Source organism: Oncorhynchus tshawytscha, linkage group LG33 (assembly GCF_018296145.1).
Source record: "Oncorhynchus tshawytscha isolate Ot180627B linkage group LG33, Otsh_v2.0, whole genome shotgun sequence".
Lineage (NCBI taxonomy): Eukaryota > Metazoa > Chordata > Actinopteri > Salmoniformes > Salmonidae > Oncorhynchus > Oncorhynchus tshawytscha.
Window position 1 is genome coordinate 17,641,577 of NC_056461.1, and position 22,398 is coordinate 17,663,974.

The 22,398-nt window shown below is 42.6% G+C and overlaps 2 protein-coding genes across 5 annotated transcripts in view; one reads left to right on the plus strand and one right to left on the minus strand.

Annotated features, from left to right (window-relative positions):
- The window catches only part of LOC112234446 (rhotekin), a 97,965-nt gene that overhangs the window by 19,384 nt on the left and 56,183 nt on the right, over window positions 1–22,398 (minus strand). The window contains exon 13 of one of the 3 annotated variants that reach the window (XM_024402580.2): window positions 12,695–13,147. The exons of the other annotated variants lie outside the window; for them this stretch is intronic. The gene's annotated coding sequence lies outside the window, so the exon portion shown is untranslated. Of the gene's footprint in view, window positions 1–12,694; window positions 13,148–22,398 lie in introns of those variants that run through there. 3 annotated transcript variants of the gene reach the window in all.
- LOC112234445 lies at window positions 3,899–9,439 on the plus strand. 2 transcript variants are annotated; one of them, XM_024402574.2, is made up of 6 exons: window positions 3,899–4,131; window positions 6,116–6,263; window positions 6,398–6,450; window positions 6,695–6,792; window positions 7,027–7,195; window positions 7,516–9,439. In XM_024402574.2, the coding sequence occupies exons 2-6, from the start codon at window positions 6,125–6,127 to the stop codon at window positions 8,947–8,949; spliced, it is 1,893 nt and encodes a 630-aa protein (XP_024258342.1). In that variant the 5' UTR covers window positions 3,899–4,131; window positions 6,116–6,124; the 3' UTR covers window positions 8,950–9,439. The 2 variants fall into 2 exon arrangements, with proteins under 2 accessions (XP_024258342.1, XP_024258343.1); XM_024402575.2 differs by lacking the exon at window positions 3,899–4,131 and having other exon boundaries at window positions 6,190–6,292.

Genomic DNA, 22,398 nt, shown 5'->3' on the forward strand with positions numbered 1-22,398 from the left:
CAAAAATGTATGCATGGTAGTGTTTGTGTGTACCCTCACAGTTCCATGAGATGTTTAATATTTTTTTAAGTTAATTTTTCTGTTTGCTTGAGTAATTGGACATGGGAAGGGAGTTCCATGCGAACATCACACTGTATAATACTGTGCGTTGCCGTGAATTCGTTCTGGACTTGGACTGTGAAGAGACCCCTGGTGGTATGTCTTGTGGGTTATGGGTGTCTGAGCTGTCAGTTATTTGATTATGCTGACAATCTGGAATTTTCACTACAGTAATGCTTCTCATAACTACAAAAGAAGCAATCTCTCGTTAACCCTCAACCAGGAAAGACTGGCAGGCATGTTGTTGCCTCAATGTAATCAAGATTAAGGAGATGATTGTGGACTACAGGAAAAGGAGGACAGAGAACGCCCCCTAATTCTCATCGACAGGGCTGTAGTTGAGAGCTTCAAGTTCCTTGGTGTCCACATCTCAAACAAACTAGAATGGTCCAAACACACCAAGACAGTTGTAAAGAGGACACGACAAAGCCTATTCCCCCTCAGGAAACTAAAAAGATTTGGCATGGGTCCACAGCTCCTCAAAAGTTTCTACAGTTGCAACATCCAGAGCATACTGACTGGTTGTATCACTGCCTTGGTACAGCAACTGCTCGGCCTCCGACCACAAGGCACTACAGGGGGTAGTGCGTACAGCCCAGTACATCACTGGGGCTAAGCTGCCTGCTATCCAGGACCTCTATACTAGGCGGTGTTAGAGGAAGGCCCTAAAAATTGACAAAGACCCCACCCCCACCCCAGTCATAGACTGTTCTCTCTCTCGCATGGCAAGCAGTACCTGAGCGCCAAGTCTAGGACCAAATTGCTTCTCAACAGCTTTTACCCCCAAGCCATAAGACTCCTGAACAGGTAATCAAATGGCTACCCGGACTTTTTGCATTGTGTGTGTGTCCCAACCCCTGCTACTCTGTTTATCATATATGCATAGTCACTTTAGCTATACATTCATGTACATACTACCTCAATTAGCCTGACTAACCGGTGCCTCACTCTTGTATATAGCCTCGCTACTGTTATTATTACGTATTGTCTGAGATTCCAAAGATTGGAAAGCTTCTGCGGTCATCCCCCTCTTCAAAGGGGGAGACACTCTTGACCCAAACTGTTATAGACCTATATCCATCCAGCCATTTTTTTCTCCACTTCCTGTCCTGAATTACGTGCCCAAAGTAAACTGCCTGTTACTCAGGCCCTGAAGCCAGGATATGCATATAATTATTACCATTGGAAAGAAAACACTTTGAAGTTTGTAGAAATGTTTAAAATAATGTAGGAGAGCATAACACAATAGATATGGTAGGAGAAAAATCCAAAGAAACAACCAGAATTTTTTTTGTTGAGACCATGCTCTTCCAATGGCCAGTATAATAAGGGCATAGTCAATTCCACCTCCCATGATGCAATTCCTATGGCTTCCACTGGGTGTCAGCAGTCTATGTTCAAGGTTTCTGGCTTGTAACTTGAATAACGAATTAAAAATAAAAATTTTAGTCCAGGGACACAGTCTTGGAAATCCGTGTTCGTGCAAACCAAGAAGACAAGACGCACCTGCTAAAATCGGTTTCCTATTGAACATACTTCTTTCCGTAAGAAATATTATAGTTTGATTACATTATAGGGTATCTGAGGAGTAGATAGAAACATATTTTGACTTGTTGAAATAAAGTTTAGGGGTAGATTTTCGGACTCCTTTCTTTGCATGTTGAACGAGTGGATTACTCAAATCGACGGCGCCACCTTCAAATACTTTTTGGGGATGTAAAGAAGGACTTTATCTAACAAAATGACACTACATGTTAAAGCTGGGACCCTTTGGATGACAAATCAGAGGAAGTGAATATTTAATAGTTATTTGTGAATTATTGAAACCTGTGCCGGTGGAGAAATATTTTGATGTGGGGCGCCGTCCTCAAACCATCGCATGGCATGCTTTCGCTGTAATAGCTACTGTAAATCGGACCGTGCAGTTGGATTAACAATAATGTAAGCTTTCTATCAATATAAGACACTTGTATGTACCTAAATGTTTAATATCCAGAATTTTTATGATTATTTATTTGAATTGCGCAACTTCCAGTTTCACCGGAAGTTGTCCCGCTAGCGGGACGCCTAGGCTTATTAAGAAGTTTAACAAAGAGATTAACGGCCATTTCGAATCCCACCGTACCTTCTCTACTATGCAATCTGGTTTCCGAGCTGGTCATGGGTGCACCTCAGCAACGCTCAAGGTCCTAAACGATATCATAACAACCATCAATAAAAGACAGTACAGCCGTCTTCAACCTGGCCAAGGCTTTTCATTTTGTCAATCATCGCATTCTTATCAGCAGACTCAATAGCCTGGGCTTCTCAAATTACTGCCTCGCCTGGTCCACCAACTACTTCTCAGAGTTCAGTGTGTCAAATCGGAGAGCCTGTTGTCCGGACCTCTGGCAGTCTCTATGGGGGTGCCAACAGGGTTCAATTCTCGGGCCGACTCTCTTCACTGTATACATCAATGAATTCACTCTTGCTGCTGGTGATTCTCTGCTCCACATCTACGCAGACGACACCATTCTGTATACACCTGGCCCTTCTTTGGACCCTGTGCTAACAAACCTCCAAACGAGCTTCAATGCCATAGAAAGCTCTTTGAGGCCTCCAACTGCTTTTAAATGCAAGTAATGCTCTTCAACCAATCGCTGCCCAAACCCTCCCGCCTGTATGCTCTCATTGGCTGGCCCTCACTACATATTCATCGCCAAACCCACTGCCTCCAGGTCATCTGTAAGTCCATGCTAGATAAAGCCCCGCCTTATCTCAGCTCACTGGTCACCATAGCAACACCCACCCGTAACACGCGCTCCAGCAGGTATATTTCACTGGTCACCCCCAAAGCCAACTTCCTTTGGCCGCCTTTCCTTCCAGTTCTCTGCTGCCAATGACTGGAACAAATTACAAAAATCACTGAAGCTAGAGACTTATCTCCCTGAAAGCATCAGCTGTCAGAGCAGCTTACCGATCACTGCACCTGTACACAGCCAATCTAAGTAGAACACCCAACTACTTCATCCCCATATTGTTACTTATCTTGCCCTTTTGCACCCCAGTATCTCTACTTGCACATCATCATCTGCACATTATCACTCCAGTGTTAATGCTAAATGTTTATTTCAACTCCATGGCCTATTTATTGCCTTTACCTCCCTACTCTTCTACATTTTCACACACTGTACATAGATTTATTGACTGTACGTTTGTTTATGTGTAACTCTGTTGTTTTTGTCGCACTGCTTTGCTTTATCTTGGCCAGGTCGCAGTTGTAAATGAGAACTTGTTCTCAACTGGTCTACCCGGTTAAATAAAAAAACATGTAAAAACAATTATTCACTGCATTTTATTTCCTTACTTATCTATTGCTCACCTAATGCCTATTTTTTTACTTAAAAATTGCACTGTTGGTTAGGGCTTGTAAGTAAGCATTTCACTGTAAGGTCTACACCTGTTGTATTCGGCGCACATGACAAATAAACGTTGATTTGATGCTAGTTCTGGTTTCTACTGGGCAAAGGGCCACATACTTGCCTAAAATCTGTTTACATCTCACCATCTACTAACGTAAGCATCATCAACACAGGAAAAAGGCATTAACAAATAAACAAATAATAATTATGCATGACTGAATTGCTATCATCACCACCAATGGTGAACAAAAGACCTTTCTCTCAGCTATTTAAAAAAAAATGTCCTACCTAATTCTGTGGACTATTCTGATGCCAAGCCTTTGACATTCTACCATGAACAGGTTGGACTGGTCTGACTTCCAACACATAGCAGGAAGAAGTCTGGGAATTCACCTCCCCAAGAGCGTTGGACCTTGGTGTCATTCAGAAGGCACAGGACAGGTGTGTGTTAGTATGTGTGTGTGACAGGGAGAGGTGACAATACTGTGGAAAACAGGAGTGGAGACTGTATTGAAGCTACCAATCTGCAGATATAAAACACTGATCTATAGAGCCTGTGGATGTGCTGCAGCCTGGTGTGGAGGCCTGAGACTGAGACCTAGCCACCTCTATTCTGTCTCTGAAATCACAGGTGAGCACCACCGCTAAATACTCTAGTGTTACTCTAAGCTACCTACAGCTTGGTTGCTGGTTCTGATATCATCTTGGTTTCTTCCCAATTTCCTAAGTCTTCATAACTGAGAGGAGGCACCGATGTCAAATGTTGGAGCTACTGATAATACTCTTGGTACTAACGATATCTCCATATTCTTGTGTGATTTAGGGTCATATTTCCATTAAATGTCATAATTATTCAATACAAAAAGGGGATATGGAATTTAATTTGGAAAAAATGCCCAAAGTGGAAGAAACTATTTTAGTTCTGTAATATGTCATTATGTAATACGTAATATATTTATATTATTTAATTTGATTCGCAATCCATAGCGCAACCAGCCATTGGTATGTCAACACACATGGAGTGATGGTGTCGCTCTAGATTGCTCTCAAACTGTCTGGTGTCTCAGAAACAAATTGCTGTTTGTGGTCACATATGCCGAATACAACCTTACAGTGAAATGCTACAGTGGGTACCGGTACAGAGTCAATGCACCGGTTAGTCGGGGTAATTGAGGTAATATGTACATGTAGGTTGAGTTATTAAACTGACTATGCATAGATAATAACAAACTTTAATGAAATAATAAGACAAGCACAATATTTTTACTTTTAATTCACATAGGAAGTAGCCAACGAAGGACCATATAGAAGACAGATCTCTCAGAGATTTATAGTAGATTCATCAATGCCTGAAACAGCATAATAAAAAACATGACAGAAACATGAGACACATATTTAAAAAATATATTCTATACTATATAGTGGATCTCAATGACATGTGGAGCAATGAAGTAGCCCAAAGATATGTACACGTCTCACAGGACCAAGTGAGACTGTGCCATATTCCGTCTCTGACTATTCTCCACTTTCCTAGCTCGGCAGGGCACATCTGGCACTTATTCAGCAGTCTTTTCAGGAGGGTGAAAAGTTACACAACATTTAGATAGAAAAGTATTGTGTATAACATGATGTACCAGTAAGCAAAATAGGGAATAATATTGGGTTTATTTGTTGGATTTCTATATGCAGTGTGAACGCTTCACCTCACTGAATGCATCCCTAGTCTATGATTGGTCTGTCCTCTCCAATAGAAAACAATACAACAGTTAAGTAAAAGTATAGGAAACAGTGACTGCATTGATCAAGCCTCTGATCTATGCCGTGACCACAGTCAGCTCAGTGGCAATGTTTGCTGATTGTGACAGCCTGGGTGTTGACACTGGTACCACTGTGCCAGGGACAAACATGGTTGAAGTGATCAGTCAAACAACGGATTTAACCGTGATCAGTCAAACAACCTTAGTCATCATCATCAATTAGTTATATTTGTGAACACCGATTGGCAGTCAATCAAGAGACTGTGGGCCCTTAAAGACCCGTTGAAATGCATACAGTAGTCAAACGTGTCGTTTTATTTGTCCGTTCATCAGTCAAACTCATTGTTTGATTTGCAGTCAAGCCACGGTCAAATATGTTTTATGTGCATTGTAAATATGTTGTGTACAGAATGTGCACAGCTGTATCCGGGCATAAGCGACATGAGCGGTCGCTCCCCGACCCAAAGGAACTCAGTCGGGGTTTCAACTTACTGTTGCGAGTTAGAATAGTAGTGGTTAGCAGTTTGTCTCCTCTTTTGTTAGTCACTAACAATCACTTGAATAGCCATGTCAGCTAACAATTTTTAGATTGATAATTTAGTCTAGCCAGTTATCTAAACGTATTATCCCCATGGCAAAATGTGTGGAACTGCAGAAAACGTGCTTTAAAAGATCTCGCTTGGGGACCCACCTGTGTATGTGGTGATAAATGATTATAAAATACTGTTGGGCTATTATGAAAAATGTTACCTATGAACGTCAATGATGCATGAACAACACAATGCTTGTTGCCTTCTTCGGGATAATGTGTAAACGTTGTGGTAATGGTGTGGTTGCGTCGTGTGTGTGTGTTCACAGGCAGGCATCATGGCCCAGGCGCAAGAGGAGAGACCCTCAGAACAGGAGAAAGAGATGGGAGAGGAGACCTTCCTCAAAGACCTCTATCTGTACATGAAGAAGAGAGATACACCCATAGAGAGAATACCACACCTGGGCTTCAAACAAAGTGAGTGTACTACACGCAGAGAAACATAGGTGCGCGCACACAAACACACACTGCATGCACTCACACACAGCAATTGTTGACATCTCTCAGACAATGTATAGCTGATATTCTGTATATTTGTTCTGTGTTTCTAGTCGATCTGTTCATGATGTACAAGACTGTGAAAAGCATGGGCGGCTACCTCCAGGTAAAACAATGTCAATCATTTCCAACGCGTATTAGGTTTCAGTTTTTCGATTTAAAATAGGTGTGAGCAATTCATGTTGCAAGTCAAACCCCAAAGTTCACCGAACATCCTGGAAAGTTGTACTTAGTTGTACTAACCCTCTCACCCGGTTTTAGAACTATTGTAATGGGGCCACATTCCATGTATGTTTTTGTTACAATGTACACAACGACACCATGTTAAAATGAAGCTGAATTTCTACCAGGTAACGACCCAGCAGCAGTGGAAGCAAGTATACAACACCCTGGGAGGAAACCCCAGAAGCACCAGTGCAGCCACCTGCACCCGTAGACACTATGAGAAGTATGTCAAAGAAAACGTATCAAACATCTTATATGTAATGTGTGCTTGCGTGTATGTGTGCGTAGACGCGTGCGGTTTTGCACATGGCTGTGTGCTCGCATGTCTTTGACACAGATATTTTGAATACTACCAGGTAGAGACCCTCAATACAGTATACGTGTGCAAGTCAGTGATGTGTGTGCGTGGCATGTTTTAATTGGTGCAGTTTCAAAAATGGCCTTTGTGTTGTCGTAGGCTGCTTCTGGCATATGAGTGTCATGTAAAAGGAGAAAACTACATGGAGGTCCTGCCACGGCACCAGCAGAAGCGTTTACATTACAGTAGTCTCAGTGAGGAGGAAGAGTGCCCCAGGACAGCCAAACGTAGCATGACATATGGCGCTCTCCAGACTTCCCAGCAACAGGTACACTAACAAGCAAACATACGCACACACACTGACAAGTGCCTGCACACAGATGAAGACAAAGACACAAAGGCTGCTTTTACAGAGGCAGCCCAATTCAGATTTTTTTTACCCACTAATTGTTCTTTTAACTAATCACATCAGATCTTTTCACATTAGATATTTTTCAGAGCTGATTTGATTCGTCAAAAGACCAATTAGTGAAAAAAAGAATTGGGTTGCCTCTCTAAACGCAGCCATACACACTAAGACACATATGCAAGCACACACACACATTTACATGAATTGACTGACTCATTATTGGTATTTTCTCCTCTCAGAACCCCCATCATTTCCTGACAGACTCCAGAGTGAGGATCATCCCTATGCCTGCACACTACCATCCAAACTATCACCACCCTAGCCACCCCGCTCTGCCCCCCTATGTCCACCCACCTCTGACCCCCAGCAGCCACCCCAGCAGCCACCCCAGACCCCAACCCCCATATCTCCCCTCCCCTCAAGGGCAGACAGAAAGGGCCAAGCAGCCTCTGGAGCGCTTGCGCCTCCTGGCCAACCGGTACAAGTGCTCCTCAGACTGGAATGAGCCACTCAACCTCAGTTGCAAGAAATCTTGCCTAGAGTCAGGCGGTCCGCCTGCTTCGTCCTTTGCCCCTCCTCCCTCCAACAAATCCCCAAAGTTTTTGAATACGCCCTCGCCGCTTTACCCCACCAAGGAGATGGCTAAAGACGAGGGCTGTGAGACACCGGAGGGGAAGTCACCCCCCGAGAGATCCTACCTCTACCCCTTGGCAACCAGAGATGGCTATGTCATCGACCTCACTTCCTCCTCTGGTGGTTCCTCCCGCAGCCCGACTCCAGCCTCTAGCCCAGGCATGAAGACAGAGTCCCCCGTTTCCTGTCCACTGCAGAGTCGCAAGGCCAGCGCCCCCTCCATGGTCCACGTCCCTAGACCCCTGAAGAGAGAATACCCTGATTGGCCCAGGGGGGAGAGGGGAGAAAGCCCCAAGCACAGTCTGGGGCCTCTCAATCTCAGCTGCGCTCTGCCCAGCCCCCCCAGAGAGACAGGGGGAAGGATGGAGATCCAGATCCCGCTGGCGCTTCTCCAAGACTGGATAAAAGGAGGCCTGCTGTGTGGGCCTGCTGGTTCACGGCCAGGGGCTCCATCCCTGCAGGGTCCAACACCACCAGAGCCAAGGGAGAGGACACAGACCAGAACCGACATCTCCCTCACCATGGCGAACCATGCTGACCAGGTCTTCCACAGCCCTCACAGAGACCAGGATAGGAGCTCTGGGTACCTGAGGGAGAGGAGTCTGGAGAGGTACAGGAACCTGCCTAGCCCCACCACCACCTCCCCTACTTCCAGTCACTGCCACTCCATGGCGCCATACCAGATCTCCAGCTACAAGGCTCAGCTATCAGGGAGCACCCTACATCATCCGGCCAGCAGGGACTTGTACCCCTGGGAGAAACAGGAGAACACCAGGAGGCCCTACCACCCAAGTCCCATGCACCCCCATGATCTACGGGACAGAGCCCAGCCAATCCCCTTGAAGATCCACCCCAGCAGTCAGTCTCTGGAGCGGGATGATGTAGGCCCCACATCCCTAGCCTGTAGTACAGACACATCCCAGGGAATGGTGGAAAACTCTAGGAAGGCTTTGATGGTGGACCCCTCATCTTCCTCTCTAATACCACTGACAACTGAGGAGTTCATGAAGTTAAAGAGGCTCATCTCAAGCTCCTCGTGAACAGAATGCAACAAGCCAACACTCCTGCTAATTTACAGAAAACAAGATGCACTCTGGGCAAAAGATGTAACATGTCAATGTTGACATTGGACGCTTGGAAAAGCACGCATTACTGTACATACAATATTGCATAGAGAAATGACCTGACACAACAAATATACATGTATATAGAGTACTGTTTCAGTTATAAGACACAGTTCAAAGGGCATTGTAGCACTTTTGAAATACTACAGAATATGAATTGTCTTTTAATATTCTGTGTTTTTATCTTTTGAAGCTTGCTAACAATTTATTATGCACTGGAGTGAAGTTATTATCCAAAATGAATTATTTTTGTGCCTTCATCTCTGGGATTTGTTTTGAACATGAAGTAGCATAGAAATAAATATTTTTTAAAGTTTAATAACAGTCACGAAACTACAGGTTTACCACGTAGACAGCAAAGGTACATTTTGTGGGTGTTGAGAATTGTGAGCCATACCGTTTTGAAGAGGAACAATTACAGCATATACAAATAAAATGTCAAAGAAAAGTTTTATTATGAAAATGTGAATGTTTTTATATACACTGAGTGTACAAAACAAATTACTGACCAGGTGAATTCAGGTGAAAGCTATGGTGCCTTTTTGATGTCACTTGTTAAATCAGTGTAGATGAAGAGGAGACAGTTAAAGGAATTTTAAGCCTTGAGACATGGATTGTGTGCCATTCATAGGGTGAATGGGCATGACTATATATATATATATATATATATATATATATATATATATTTGTAAAACATTTTTTTCCTATTCTTATTTTACGACAAGTAATGTTGGCAAATATTTCACACAATAAATATTCTGATCGTTTTTTCCTTATTGTCTTCCAATCTTGTCACTTCTAATCTTGTCAAACCCCAAACCAAGGTGGAACTTTGAAACGGTCACAACAGCGAGAATGTGTTATTTGTGGCTGTAACATAAATGAGATGCCAGGCAGTGTCAGTGTGAAACTCCACGCTAACTACAGTTTATTCCTCAGAAACATGTCTGTACAGCAGCACCTGTCTGTTGACTTTGGACCAGAGCTTGTTTTGCCAGATGCGTAATTCCACAGGGTTTATTTTACATGAAATGTATAATTCCGTGTTTAACAGGACATAGCCTTAAACACAGGTTCCCCTGAATGAAAAGGGAGAGAATAAATAATAATTATATTCCTAAAAAACAAACACTAAAAACACATGTCAACTGACACATAACTGCACCAATTTAAAAGGTTTTGCTGAGTTACAGTTAAGGAAATCAGTCAATTGAAATAAATTCATTCGGCCCTAGACTATGGATGTCACATGACTGGGCAGGGGCGCAGCGATGGGTCCACCCACCTGGCAGCCAGGCCCAGACAATCAGAATTTGTTTTTCCCAACAAGAGCTTTAGAGACAGAAATTACCCTCAGAAAAAATATTTTTGTACAGATGGAACATTTGAGATCTTTTATTTCAGCTCATGAAACATGGTACCGACACTTTACATGTTGTGTTTATATTTTTGTTCAATATATTAACCCTCATACTACAACCATATTTTACATACACGGATTACCAACTGGGATCATTATGACCTGATAAGAAACTATTGGAAAAAGCAACAATCACAGCAAAATAGCAACTTAGTTTTTTTTAAACATCGGACATGTAAGTAATGTTATCTGAAATAGAAAAATAACCAAAACAGACTTATTTTATAGTTATATTAGAATTATTTAGCATATATTGTTCAATAAAAATATGCATTTTCACTTAAATGTGCAGCCCACATTAGTACTAAGGCTGATTTACCATCAGGATTGTATATACAGTAGTATCAGTTAGTTTAGAATCTTGAAGTAAATATTAATGTTTTCATATTTGTGGTAAAAACAGCTGCAATTTAAAGGGGCTGTACACCAAAATGTGAAACATACTGTACTTAATTTAATTGATAAAGCGTTTCACCCACTGATCTGAGAAACCAAAAACATGGCTTAGTTCTCCTTACTTTACATACCCCACAGCCAACATTAGCATCACTGCTAGTGAATCAATGGGATTGGTATATAGAGCCTACGGAAGGATGTTTCAAAAGTAAAGTCACTTCAAATTAAATGCTATAGCAACATAAATACCATAACAAGTTGAAAACATAGGAATTATGGTATTTATATAACAGGATTTCTTTTTCCCAATGATTATTTCACTATCACAATTCCAGTGGGTCAGAAGTTTACATACACTAAGTTGACTGTGCCTTTAAACAGCTTGGACAATTCCAGAAAATGATGTCACGAACCGGCTCAAAGTGCATAACAACAAGGAAACAATGTGGAGATGAGGAATAACAAAATCTATTTATTTAACTAAATACACTGCTCAAAAAAATAAAGGGAACACTTAAACAACATAATGTAACTCCAAGTTAATCACACTTCTGTGAAATCAAACTGTCCACTTAGGAAGCAACACTGATTGACAATACATTTCACATGCTGTTGTGCAAATGGAATAGACAACAGGTGGAAATTATTGGCAATTAGCAAGACACCCCCAATAAAGGAGTGTTTCTACAGGTGGTGATCACAGACCACTTCTCAGTTCCTATCCTTCCTGGCTGATGTTTTGGTCACTTTTGAATGCTGGCGGTGCTTTCACTCTAGTGGTAGCATGAGACGGAGTCTACAACCTACACAAGTGGCTCAGGTAGTGCAGCTCATCCAGGATGGCACATCAATGCGAGCTGTGGCAAGAAGGTTTGCTGTGTCTGTCAGCGTAGTGTCCAGAGCATGGAGGCGCTACCAGGAGACAGGCCAGTACTTCAGGAGATGTGGAGGAGGCCAACAACCCAGCAGCAGGACCGCTACCTTCGCCTTTGTGCAAGGAGGAGCACTGCCAGAGCCCTGCAAAATGACCTCCAGCAGGCCACAAATGTGCATGTGGCATGCTCAAACGGTCAGAAACAGACTCCATGAGGGTGGTATGAGGGCCCAACTTCCACAGGTGGGGGTTGTGCTTACAGCCCAACACCGTGCAGGACGTTTGGCATTTGCCAGAGAACACAAAGATTGGCAAATTCGCCACTGGCGCTATGTGCTCTTTACAGATGAAAGCAGGTTCACACTGAGCACATGTGACAGAGTCTGGAGACGCCGTGGAGAATGTTCTGCTGCCTGCAACATCCTCCAGCATGTCCGGTTTGGCGGTGGGTCAGTCATGGTGTGGGGTGACATTTCTTTGGGGGGCCGCACAGCCCTCCATGTGCTCGCCAGAGGTAGCCTGACTGCCATTAGGTACCGAGATGAGATCCTCAGACCCCTTGTGAGACCATATGCTGGTGCTTTTGGCCCTGGGTACCTCCTAATGCATGACAATGCTCAATGCTCAGACCTCATGTGGCTGGAGTGTGTCAGCAGTTCCTGCAAGAGGAAGGCATTGATGCTATGGACTGGCCCGCCCGTTCCCCAGACCTGAATCCAATTGAGCACATCTGGGACATCATGTCTCGCTCCATCCACCAACGCCACGTTGCACCACAGACTGTCCAAGAGTTGGCGGATGCTTTCGTCCAGGTCTGGGAGGAGATCCCTCAGGAGACCATCCGCCACCTCATCAGGAGCATGCCCAGGCGTTGTAGGGAGGTCATACAGGCACGTGGAGGCCACACACACTACTGAGCCTCATTTTGACTTGTTTTAAGGACATTACATCAAAGTTGGATCAGCCTGTAGTGTGGTTTTCCACTTTAATTTTGAGTGTGACTCCAAATCCAGACCTACATGGGTTGATAAATTTGATTTCCATTGATCATTTTTGTGTGATTATGTTGTCAGCAAATTCAACTGTGTAAAGAAAAAAGTATTTAATAAGAATATTTCATTCATTCAGATCTAGGATGTGTTATTTTAGTGTTCCCTTTATTTTTTTGAGCAGTGTATAATTATCAATGGTGTGTGTAGTCAGTAACCAGTTGTGTAAGTGAGTGGTTGCGTGCATAAATGTGATAAATGAGGGGTGTTGAAATGTGCAAACGCAAACAACCAAAAACAGCCCCAACCAAAATCTGTGTCTGCATGGAGAGAGTCTCTTCAATGAATGGGAAAGAGGTGCATTTATTCTGGGACACACCCGAGCCCAGGTGTCCCATTTCGCTGACGACCTTCCTGGTTCCGCCCACCAACATCCTATTAAGGAAAACAAGAGCAAAGAGAAAGAATTCGGCAGACAGAGTGGGAGGGCTCTTCCCATCTGAGCACACCAGACCACAACCAGAGAAATGACAATCACACTGGGCACCACAGATGAGAGATGAGATATATATATGGAGCTTCCCCAAAACCTACAGAAACTCAACCCTAGTCTTCGTGCGGATTTGCGGTGGGTAATTACACACTAGCCCGCTGGCAAGGAAATAAACCACCCAGCACGCTAGCAGATTCCCCCAAGTCACGGATGTGCCCCCGAGACAACTGCTCAGTCCACAGACACCACGCAAAAATAAACAAAATAACCATGCCCAACATATTCCAATGTGAAACATGTCACTAAGCCTAACAGAGGAAATCTCCCACTGAGGTACACAGCCAAATTGTACTCACCTCCTCAAACCAATGTACCAACAGCGAGTAGAGCAAGAGTCTCCAGCCTGGGCATGGGCCTGGAAACTAACCAATGTACTTTCTCCAACACAGCACACAACGAACTATCCACTGCAGTTGCAAGTTTACCAAACAAACAAAGGCAACCAGTACTGGGCACCAAACATTACATCTTAAACAAGCTGTAACAAAAGATGCAAACAACGCACGTACAGAGTTTAACATTAACTCCAAGTTCTCTCCCAAACACAACACACATACTAGTAAGCCAAATGACACGAGTAGTAGTCCTTCATAATGCAACAAAGTGCTATACGCCAAAATGTCTAGGAACCAACCTTATCGCGGATGAGCCCCCACTTGTCACGAACCGGATCAAAGTGCGTAACAAAAAAAAGGAAACGTGGAGATATAGAATAACAAAATATATTTTATCTAAAGTAACCTAAATATAATTAACAATGGTGTGAGTAGTCAGTAATATAAGGGAGAGGTTGCGTGCATAAATGTGATAATGAGGGGTGTTGAACGGTGCAGACGCAAGCAACCGAAAACAGCCACAACCAAAATCTGTGTCTGCATGGAGAGCATCTCCTTAATGAATGGGGAAGAGGTGCATTTATCCTGGGAGACACCCGAGCCCAGGTGTGTCCCATTTCGCTGACGACCCTCCCGGCTCCGCCCACTGACAACCTATTAAGGAAAACAAGAGCAAACAGAAAGAATTCGGCAGACAGAGTGGAAGGGTCGTCATAATGTCATGACTTTAGAAGCTTCTGATAGGCTAATGGACATCATGTGAGTCAATTTGAGATGTACCTGTGGATGTATTTCAAGGCATACCTTCAAACTCCTCTTTGCTTGACATCATGGGAAAATCAAAAGAAATCAGCCAAGACCTCAGAAAAATATTGTAGACCTACACAAGTCTGGTTCATCCTTGGGAGCAATTTCCAAATGCCTGAAGGTACCACGTTCATCTGTACAAACAACAGTAAGCAAGTATAAACACCATGGGACCATGCAGCCGTCATAACGCTCAGGGAGGAGACGCGTTCTGTCTCTTAGAAATGAATGTACTTTGGTGCAAAAAGTGCAAATCAATCACAGAACAACAGCAAGGACCTTGTGAAGATGCTGGAGGAAACAGGTACAAAAGTACCACAGTAAAACGAGACCTATATCGACATAACCTGAAAGGCCGCTCAGCAAGGAAGAAGCCACTGTTCCAAAACCGCCATAAAAAAAAGCCAGACTACGGTTTGCAACTGCACATGGGGACAAAGATTGTACTTTTTGGAGAAATGTCCTCTGGTCAGATGAAACAAAAATAGAACTGTTTGGCTATAATGACCATTGTTATGTTTGGAGGAAAAAGGGGGAGGCTTGCAAGCCGAAGAACACCAACCTAACCGTGAAGCCCGGGGGTGGCAGCATCATGATGTGGGGGTGCTTTGCTGCAGCAGGGACTGGTGCACTTCACAAAATAGATGGCATCATGAGAAGGAAAAGTATGTGGATATATTGAAGCAACATGTCAAGACATCAGTCAGGAAGTTAAAGCTTGGTCGCAAATGGGTCTTCCAAATGGACAATGACTCCAAGCATACGTCCAAAGTTGTGGCAAAATGGCTTAAGGACAACAAAGTCAAGGTATTTGAGTGACCATCACCACGCCATGACCTCAACACTATAGAAAATTAGTAGGCAGAACTAAAAAAGTGTGTGTGAGCAAGGAGGCCTACAAACCTGACTCCGTTACAATAGCTCTGTCAGGAGGAATGGGCCAAAATTCACCCAACTTATTGTTTGAAGCTTGTGGATTGCTACCCAAAATGTTTAACCCAAGTTAAACAATTTAAAGGCAATGCTACCAAATACTAATTGAGTGTATGTAAACTTCTGACCCACTGGGAATGTGATGAAAGAAATAAAAGCTGAAATAAATCACTCTACTATTATTCTGACATTTCACATTCTTAAAATAAAGTGGTGATCCTAAGACAGGGAATTTTTAATAGGATTAAATGTCAGGAATTGTGAAAAACTGAATTTAAATGTATTTGGCTGAGGTGTATGTAAACTTCTGACTTCAACTGTATTTATATACACTTTTAAAGAAAAGCTAATTTGTCTATTAAAATAACATCAAATTGATCAGAAATACAGTGTAGACAATGTTAATGTTGTAAATGACTATTGTAGCTGGAAACAGCTGATTTTAAATGGAATATCTACATAGGTGTACAGAGGCCCATTATCAGCAACCAGCACTCCTGTGTTCCAATGGCATGTTGTGTTAGCTAATCCAAGTTTATAATTTTTTATTTTAAAAGGCTAATTGATCATTAGAAAACCCTTTTGCAATTATGTTAGCAAAGCTGAAAACTGTTCTAATTAAAGAAGCATTAAAACTGGCCTTCTTTAGATAAGTTGAGTATCTGGAGCATCAGCATTTGTGGGTTCGATTACGGGCTCACAATGGCCAGAAACAAAGAACTTTCTTCTGAAACTCGTCAGCCTGTTATTGTTCTGAGAAATGAAGGCAATTCCATGCGAGAAATTGCTAAGACACTGAAGATGTCATACAACACTGTGTACTACTCCCTTCACAGAACAGCTCAAACTGTCTCTAACCAGAATAGAAAGAGGAGTGGGAAGCCTCAGTGCACAACTGAGCAAGAGGACAAGTACATGAGAGTGTCTAGTTTGAAAAACAGACACGTCACATGTCCTCAACTGGCAGCTTCACTAAATAGTACCCGCAAAACACCAGTCTCAATGTCAATAGTGAAGAGGCAACTCCGGGATGATGGCCTTCTAGGCAGAGTTGCAAAGAAAAAGCCATCTCAGACTGGCCAATAAAAATAAAAAATTAAGATGGGCAAAGGAACACAGACATTGGACAGAGGAAGATTGGAAAAAAGTGTTATGGACAGACGAATCTAAGTTAGAGGTGTTCGGATCACAAAGAAGAACATTCGTGAGACCCAGAAAAAATGCTGGAGGAGTGCTTGATGCCATCTGTTAAGCATGGTGGAGGCAATGTGGGGGTGCTTTAGTGTTGGCAAAGTGGGAGATTTGTACAAGGGTAAAAGGGATCTTGAAGGAGGAAGGCTATCACTACATTTTGCACCGCCATGCCCTGTGGATGACACTTAATTGCCAATTTCCTCCTACAACAGGACAATGACACAAAGCACAGTTCTAAACTATGCAATAACTATTTAGGGAAGAAGCAGCCACAGTCAGCTGGTATTCTGTCTGTAATGGAGTGGCCAGCACAGTCACCGGATCTCAACTCTATTAAGCTGTTGTGGGAGCAGATCCAAGCCAATCCAACTTGTGAGAGATGCTTCAGATTACCTCAACAAATTAACAACTAGAATGCCAAAAGTCTGCAAGGCTGCAATTTGTCACGATCGTCATAAGGAGCAGACCAAAATGCAGCGTGGTATGTGTTCATGATGATTTTTTAATTAAAGAAAGCACTGAACACTGAATACAAACTATACAAACCAATAACGACCGTGAAGCTATAATGAGAACTGTGCTGACGCAAGCAACTAACATAGACAATCACCCACAAACAAACAGTGAAACCCAGGCTACCTAAGTATGATTCTCAATCAGAGACAACTAATGACACCTGCCTCTGATTGAGAACCATACTAGGCCGAAACATAGAAATCCCAAAATCATAGAAAAACAAACATAGACTGCCCACCCCAACTCACGCCCTGACCATACTAAATAACGACAAAACAATGGAAATAAAAGGTCAGAACGTGACACAATTGCTGCAAATAGAGGGTTATTTGACAAAAGCCAAGTTTGAAGGACACAATTATTATTTAAATAAAAAATTGTCAACGTCTTGACTATATTTCCTATTCATTTTAAAACTAATTTAATGTATGTTTTCATGGAAAACAAGGACATTTCTAAGTGACGCCAAATGTTTGAACAGTAGTGAGTATATACATAAAATATATAAAAAAGTACAATATTGGACGAGTACATGGGGATCTATCTATCTCGTCAAAATCACTGATAAAGGTCCCCCTCATCCCTCTGGTGGCATGGATAACGTATTGTTATGTCTCCAGAGGAACCGAAATTAAAATAAACTAACTTTCTATCAAATTACTATTAGCAGAATGTGTTTTTGGCTGGAGTCCAAATAACCCCAAAGGACTTTAATTTAAAAAAAGTTAATATTGATACAGAAACACTAAACAATGGTTTTGATTTGTTAAGAACAAGTTGATTGACAAACTCATGAACAATTTGAAGAATTTAATAAACCACCTTTGGGCTATGATCAGAAATGTGTCTCTGGGGTCCAAAATGTCCACAGTCAGTAGAAACCATCAGGCTTGTAAATAATCCAACTTTCTGCTGTTTGTTGTGTTTTGTCTGACATAGCATCTTTTGTTTACCACAGGGTCATCGTCCATGGTGAGAGGAATGCAATGGTGGTGTCCTTACCCTGCTAAGAGATAGCGATTAGATGTTCTTTCCTGGTTAGATAGCCACTATGACATCAGCATTGATGATTGACCAATGAAATGATGTGACTAACACGATATAGTCCTTGTCGCACACAAAAGTTGGAACCGGTTCAGGGAAAACAACTGAAAACCGGAAAATAACTCAATTATTTGAGGAACAGAATCCAGAACCAACACCATAGTACCCTCCAAGCTCATCACTAAGCTTGGGGGCCTGGGTCTGAACCCCGCCCTGTGCAACTGGATCCTGGACTACCTGAAGGGCCGCCCCCAGGTGATGAAGGTAGGAAACAACACTTCCACTTTGCTGATCCTCAACACTGGGGCCCCACAATGGTGAGTACTCAGCCCCCTCCTGCACGCCTTCAACTCAATCATTACGTTTGCAGAAAACATAACAGTAGTAGGCCTGATTACCAACAATGACAAGACAGCCTACAGGGAGAAGATGAGGGCCCTGGGAGTGTGGTGCCAGGAAAATAACCTCTCACTCAAAGTCAATAAAATAAAGGAGCTGATCGTGGACTTCAGGAAACAGCAGACGGAGCGCCCAGTTTGCCAGTTTGTCATGCATAACTAGCTAGCTACCAAAAATAGCCACTGCGGAGCTACTGCTAATCAATTAGAAAGCTAAACAAACCCCATGTTACGTTATAGGGACACATGCTAAATTGGCTAGCTAGCTAGACACTATGAAATAATAGCTAAATAGCTAGCTAAGCTATTGGATTATAGATTTCAAGATTAGATTAATAATAACATTTACAGAACCAGTCGAAAGTTTGGACACAACTCACTACAGGGTTATTCTTACATTTTTATTATTGTTTGCATTATAGAATAATAGTGAAGACATCAAAACTATGAAATAACACATATGGAATCATGTAGTAACCAAAAAAGTGTTAAACAAATCTAAATATATTTTTTATTTGAGATACTTCAAGTAGCCACCCGTTGCATTGATGACAACTTGGCATTCTCTCAACCCGATTCATGAGGTAGTCACCTGGAATGCATTTCAATTAACAGGTGTGCTTTGTTAAAAGTTAATTTGTTTGCGTTTGAGCCAATCAGTTGTGTTGTGACAAGGTAGGGGTGGTATACAGAAGATAGTCCTATTTGGTAAAAGACCGAGTCCATATTATGGCAAGAACAGCTTAAATAGGCAAAGAGAAATGACAGTCCATCATTACTTTAAGACATAAAGGTTAGTCAATCCGGAAAATTTCAAGAACTTTTAAAGTTTCTTCAAGTGCAGTCGCAAAAACCATCAAGCACTATGATGAAACTGCCTCTAATGAGGACCACCAATGGAAAGGAAGATCCAGAGTTACCTCTGCTGCAGAGGATAAATTCATTAGTTACCTGCACCTCAGATTGAAGCCCAAATAAATGCTTCACAGAGTTCAAGTAACAGACACATCTCAACATCAACTGTTCAGAGGAGGTAGCGTGACTCAGGCCTTCATGGTCAAATTGCTGCAAATAAACAATTACTAAAGGAGATCAATGGGAAGAATAGACATGCTTGGGCCAAGAAACACAAGCAGTGGACATTAGACCGGTGGAAATCTGTCCTTTGGTCTGATGAGTCAAAATTTTAGATTTCTGGTTCCAACTGCTGTGTCTTTGTGAAATGCAGAGTAGGTGAACGCGGTTCCCACCGCGAAGCAGGGAGGAGGAGGTGTGATGGTGACACGGTCTTTGCTGGTGACACTGTCTGTGATTTATTCCAAATTCAAGGCACACAGCATTCTGCAGCGATACACCATCCCATCTGGTTTGCGGTTAGTGGGACTATCATTTGTTTTTCAAGGAAAGTGATGGAGTGCTGTATCAGATGAACTGGCCTCCACAATCACCTGAGTTGGACCGCATGAGTTGGACCGCAGTGTGAAGCTAAAGCCACCAACAAGTGCTCAGCATGTAGGGAAACTTCTTCAAGACTGTTGGAAAAGCATTCTTCATTAAGCTGGTTGAGAGAATGTCAAGAGTGTGAAAAGCTGTCATCAAGGCAAAGGGTGGCTACTTTGAAGAATGATTGCATATGTGTTATGATTCCATATGTGTTATTTCATAGTTTTATAATGTAAAACATTTTAAAAATAAAGAAGCTGTGTCCAAACTTTTGACCGGTACCGCACATCTAGCCAGCTGGTAATTATGAAACTAAATCTATGTAGTTATTTTGCATCTGCATTACCGCTACAAAGGGTAGTGCGTATGGCCCAGTACCTCACTGGGGCAAAGCTTTTTTTATTTTTTTTATTTTACCTTTATTTAACCAGGTAGGCCAGTTGAGAACAGGTTCTCATTTACAACGGAGACCTGGCCAAGATAAAGCAAAGCAGTGCGACACAAACAACAACACAGAGATACACATGGAATAAACAAACATACAGTCAATAACACAATATAAAAGTCTATATACAGTGTGTGCAAATGAGGTAAGATAAGGGAGGTAAGGCAATATATAGGCCATAGTGGTGAAATAATTACAATTTAGCAATTAAACACTGGAGTGATAAATGTGCAGAAGATAAATGTGCATCCTGCCATCCAGAACCTATAAACTAGGTGGTGTTAGAGGAAAGTCCAAAAAATGGTCAAAGACTCTAGTCACCCAAGTCATAGACTGTTCTCTCTGCTACCACACGGCAAGCAGTACCAGAGCGCCAAGTCATAGACTGTTCTCTCTGCTACAGCACAGCAAGCAGTACCAGAGCGCCAAGTCTAGGACCAAAAGGCTCCTTAACAGCTTCTACCCCAAGCCATAAGACTGCTGAACAATTAATCAAAAGGCCACCGGACTATTTACATTGACACCCCTCCCCCTTTATTTTTTTTTACACTGGAATTTGTCTTTCAGCATAAACCTTCTCTCCGCAACCAGTACAAGATGATTGAGCAGGGTTGCCAGGTTAAGCAAAAATTTCTAGACCAATGACCTCTCAAAACCCAAGGAAATGTGTTATATGGCCAATCGACCATGACTAAGGACTGTTCTTAGGACACAGCCCTCAGCCATGGTATTATGGCCAAATACAACAAACCTTCTTAGGTGCCTTATTGCTATTATAAACTGGTTACCAACGTAATTAAAACAGCAAAAGAAAAAGGTTTTGTCATACCCCTGGTACACGGTCTGATATACCATAGGTTTCAACCAATCAGCATTCAGGGCTCCAACCACTCATTTTATAATTGTAAATTAATCCCTTTTTTCTGGCAATTGTGCCGTTATTATGTGTCAGATGTTAAGACTACAAACCGTTATAAAGTGCCTTCGGGAAGTATTCAGAACCTTTTTTCCACATTTTGTTATGTTACAGCCATATTCAAACATGGATTAAATTGTATTTTTTCCTCATCAATCTACACACAATACCCCTTAATGACAAAGCAAAAACGGGTTTAATGTATGTTACCGTTTACACAGTACTTTGTTGAAAAACTTTTAGCAGCGAATACAGCCTCGAGTCTTGACGGGACAAGCTTGGCACAGCTGTATTTGGGGAGTTTCTCCCATTCTTCTCTGCAGATCCTCTCAAGCACTGTCAGGTTAGATGAGGAGCGTTGCTGCACAGCTATTTTCAGGTCTCTCCAGAGATGTTAGATTGGGTTCAAGTCCAGGCTCTGGCTGGGCCACTCAAGAACATTCAGGGACTTGTCCTGAAGCCACTCCTGCATTGTCTTGATTGTGTGCTTAGGGACGTTGTCCTGTTGGAAGGTGAACCTTTACCCCAGTCTGAGGTCCTGAGTGCTCTGGAGCAGGTTTTCATCAAGGATCTCTCTGTACTTTGCTCCGTTCATCTTTGCTTCAATCCACCGTAGGAATTGTGCCAGGTTTCCTCCAGATGTGACACTTGCCATTCAGGCCAAAGAGGTCAATCTTGGTTTCATCAGACCAGAGAATCTTGTTTCTCATGGTCTGAGAGTCTTTACGTGCCTTTTGGCAAATCATAGCGGGCTGTCATGTGCATGTTACTGAGGAGTGGATTCGGTCTTGCCACTCTACCATAAAGGTCTAATTGGTGGAGTGCTGCAGAGATGGTTGTCCTTCTGAGCACTGTCAGAGTGACCATCGGGTTCTTGGTCACCTCACCGTTCAGCTCTAGGAAGAGTCTTAGTGGTTCCAAACTTCTTCCATTTAAGAATGATGGAGGCCACTGTGTTCTTGGGGACCTTCAATGCTGCAGAAATGTTTTGGTACCCTTCCCCAGATCTGTGCCTCGTCACAATTCTGTCTCGGAGTTCTACATCCAATTCCTTCGACCTCGTGGCTTGGTTTTTGCTATGACATGCACTGTCAACTGTGGG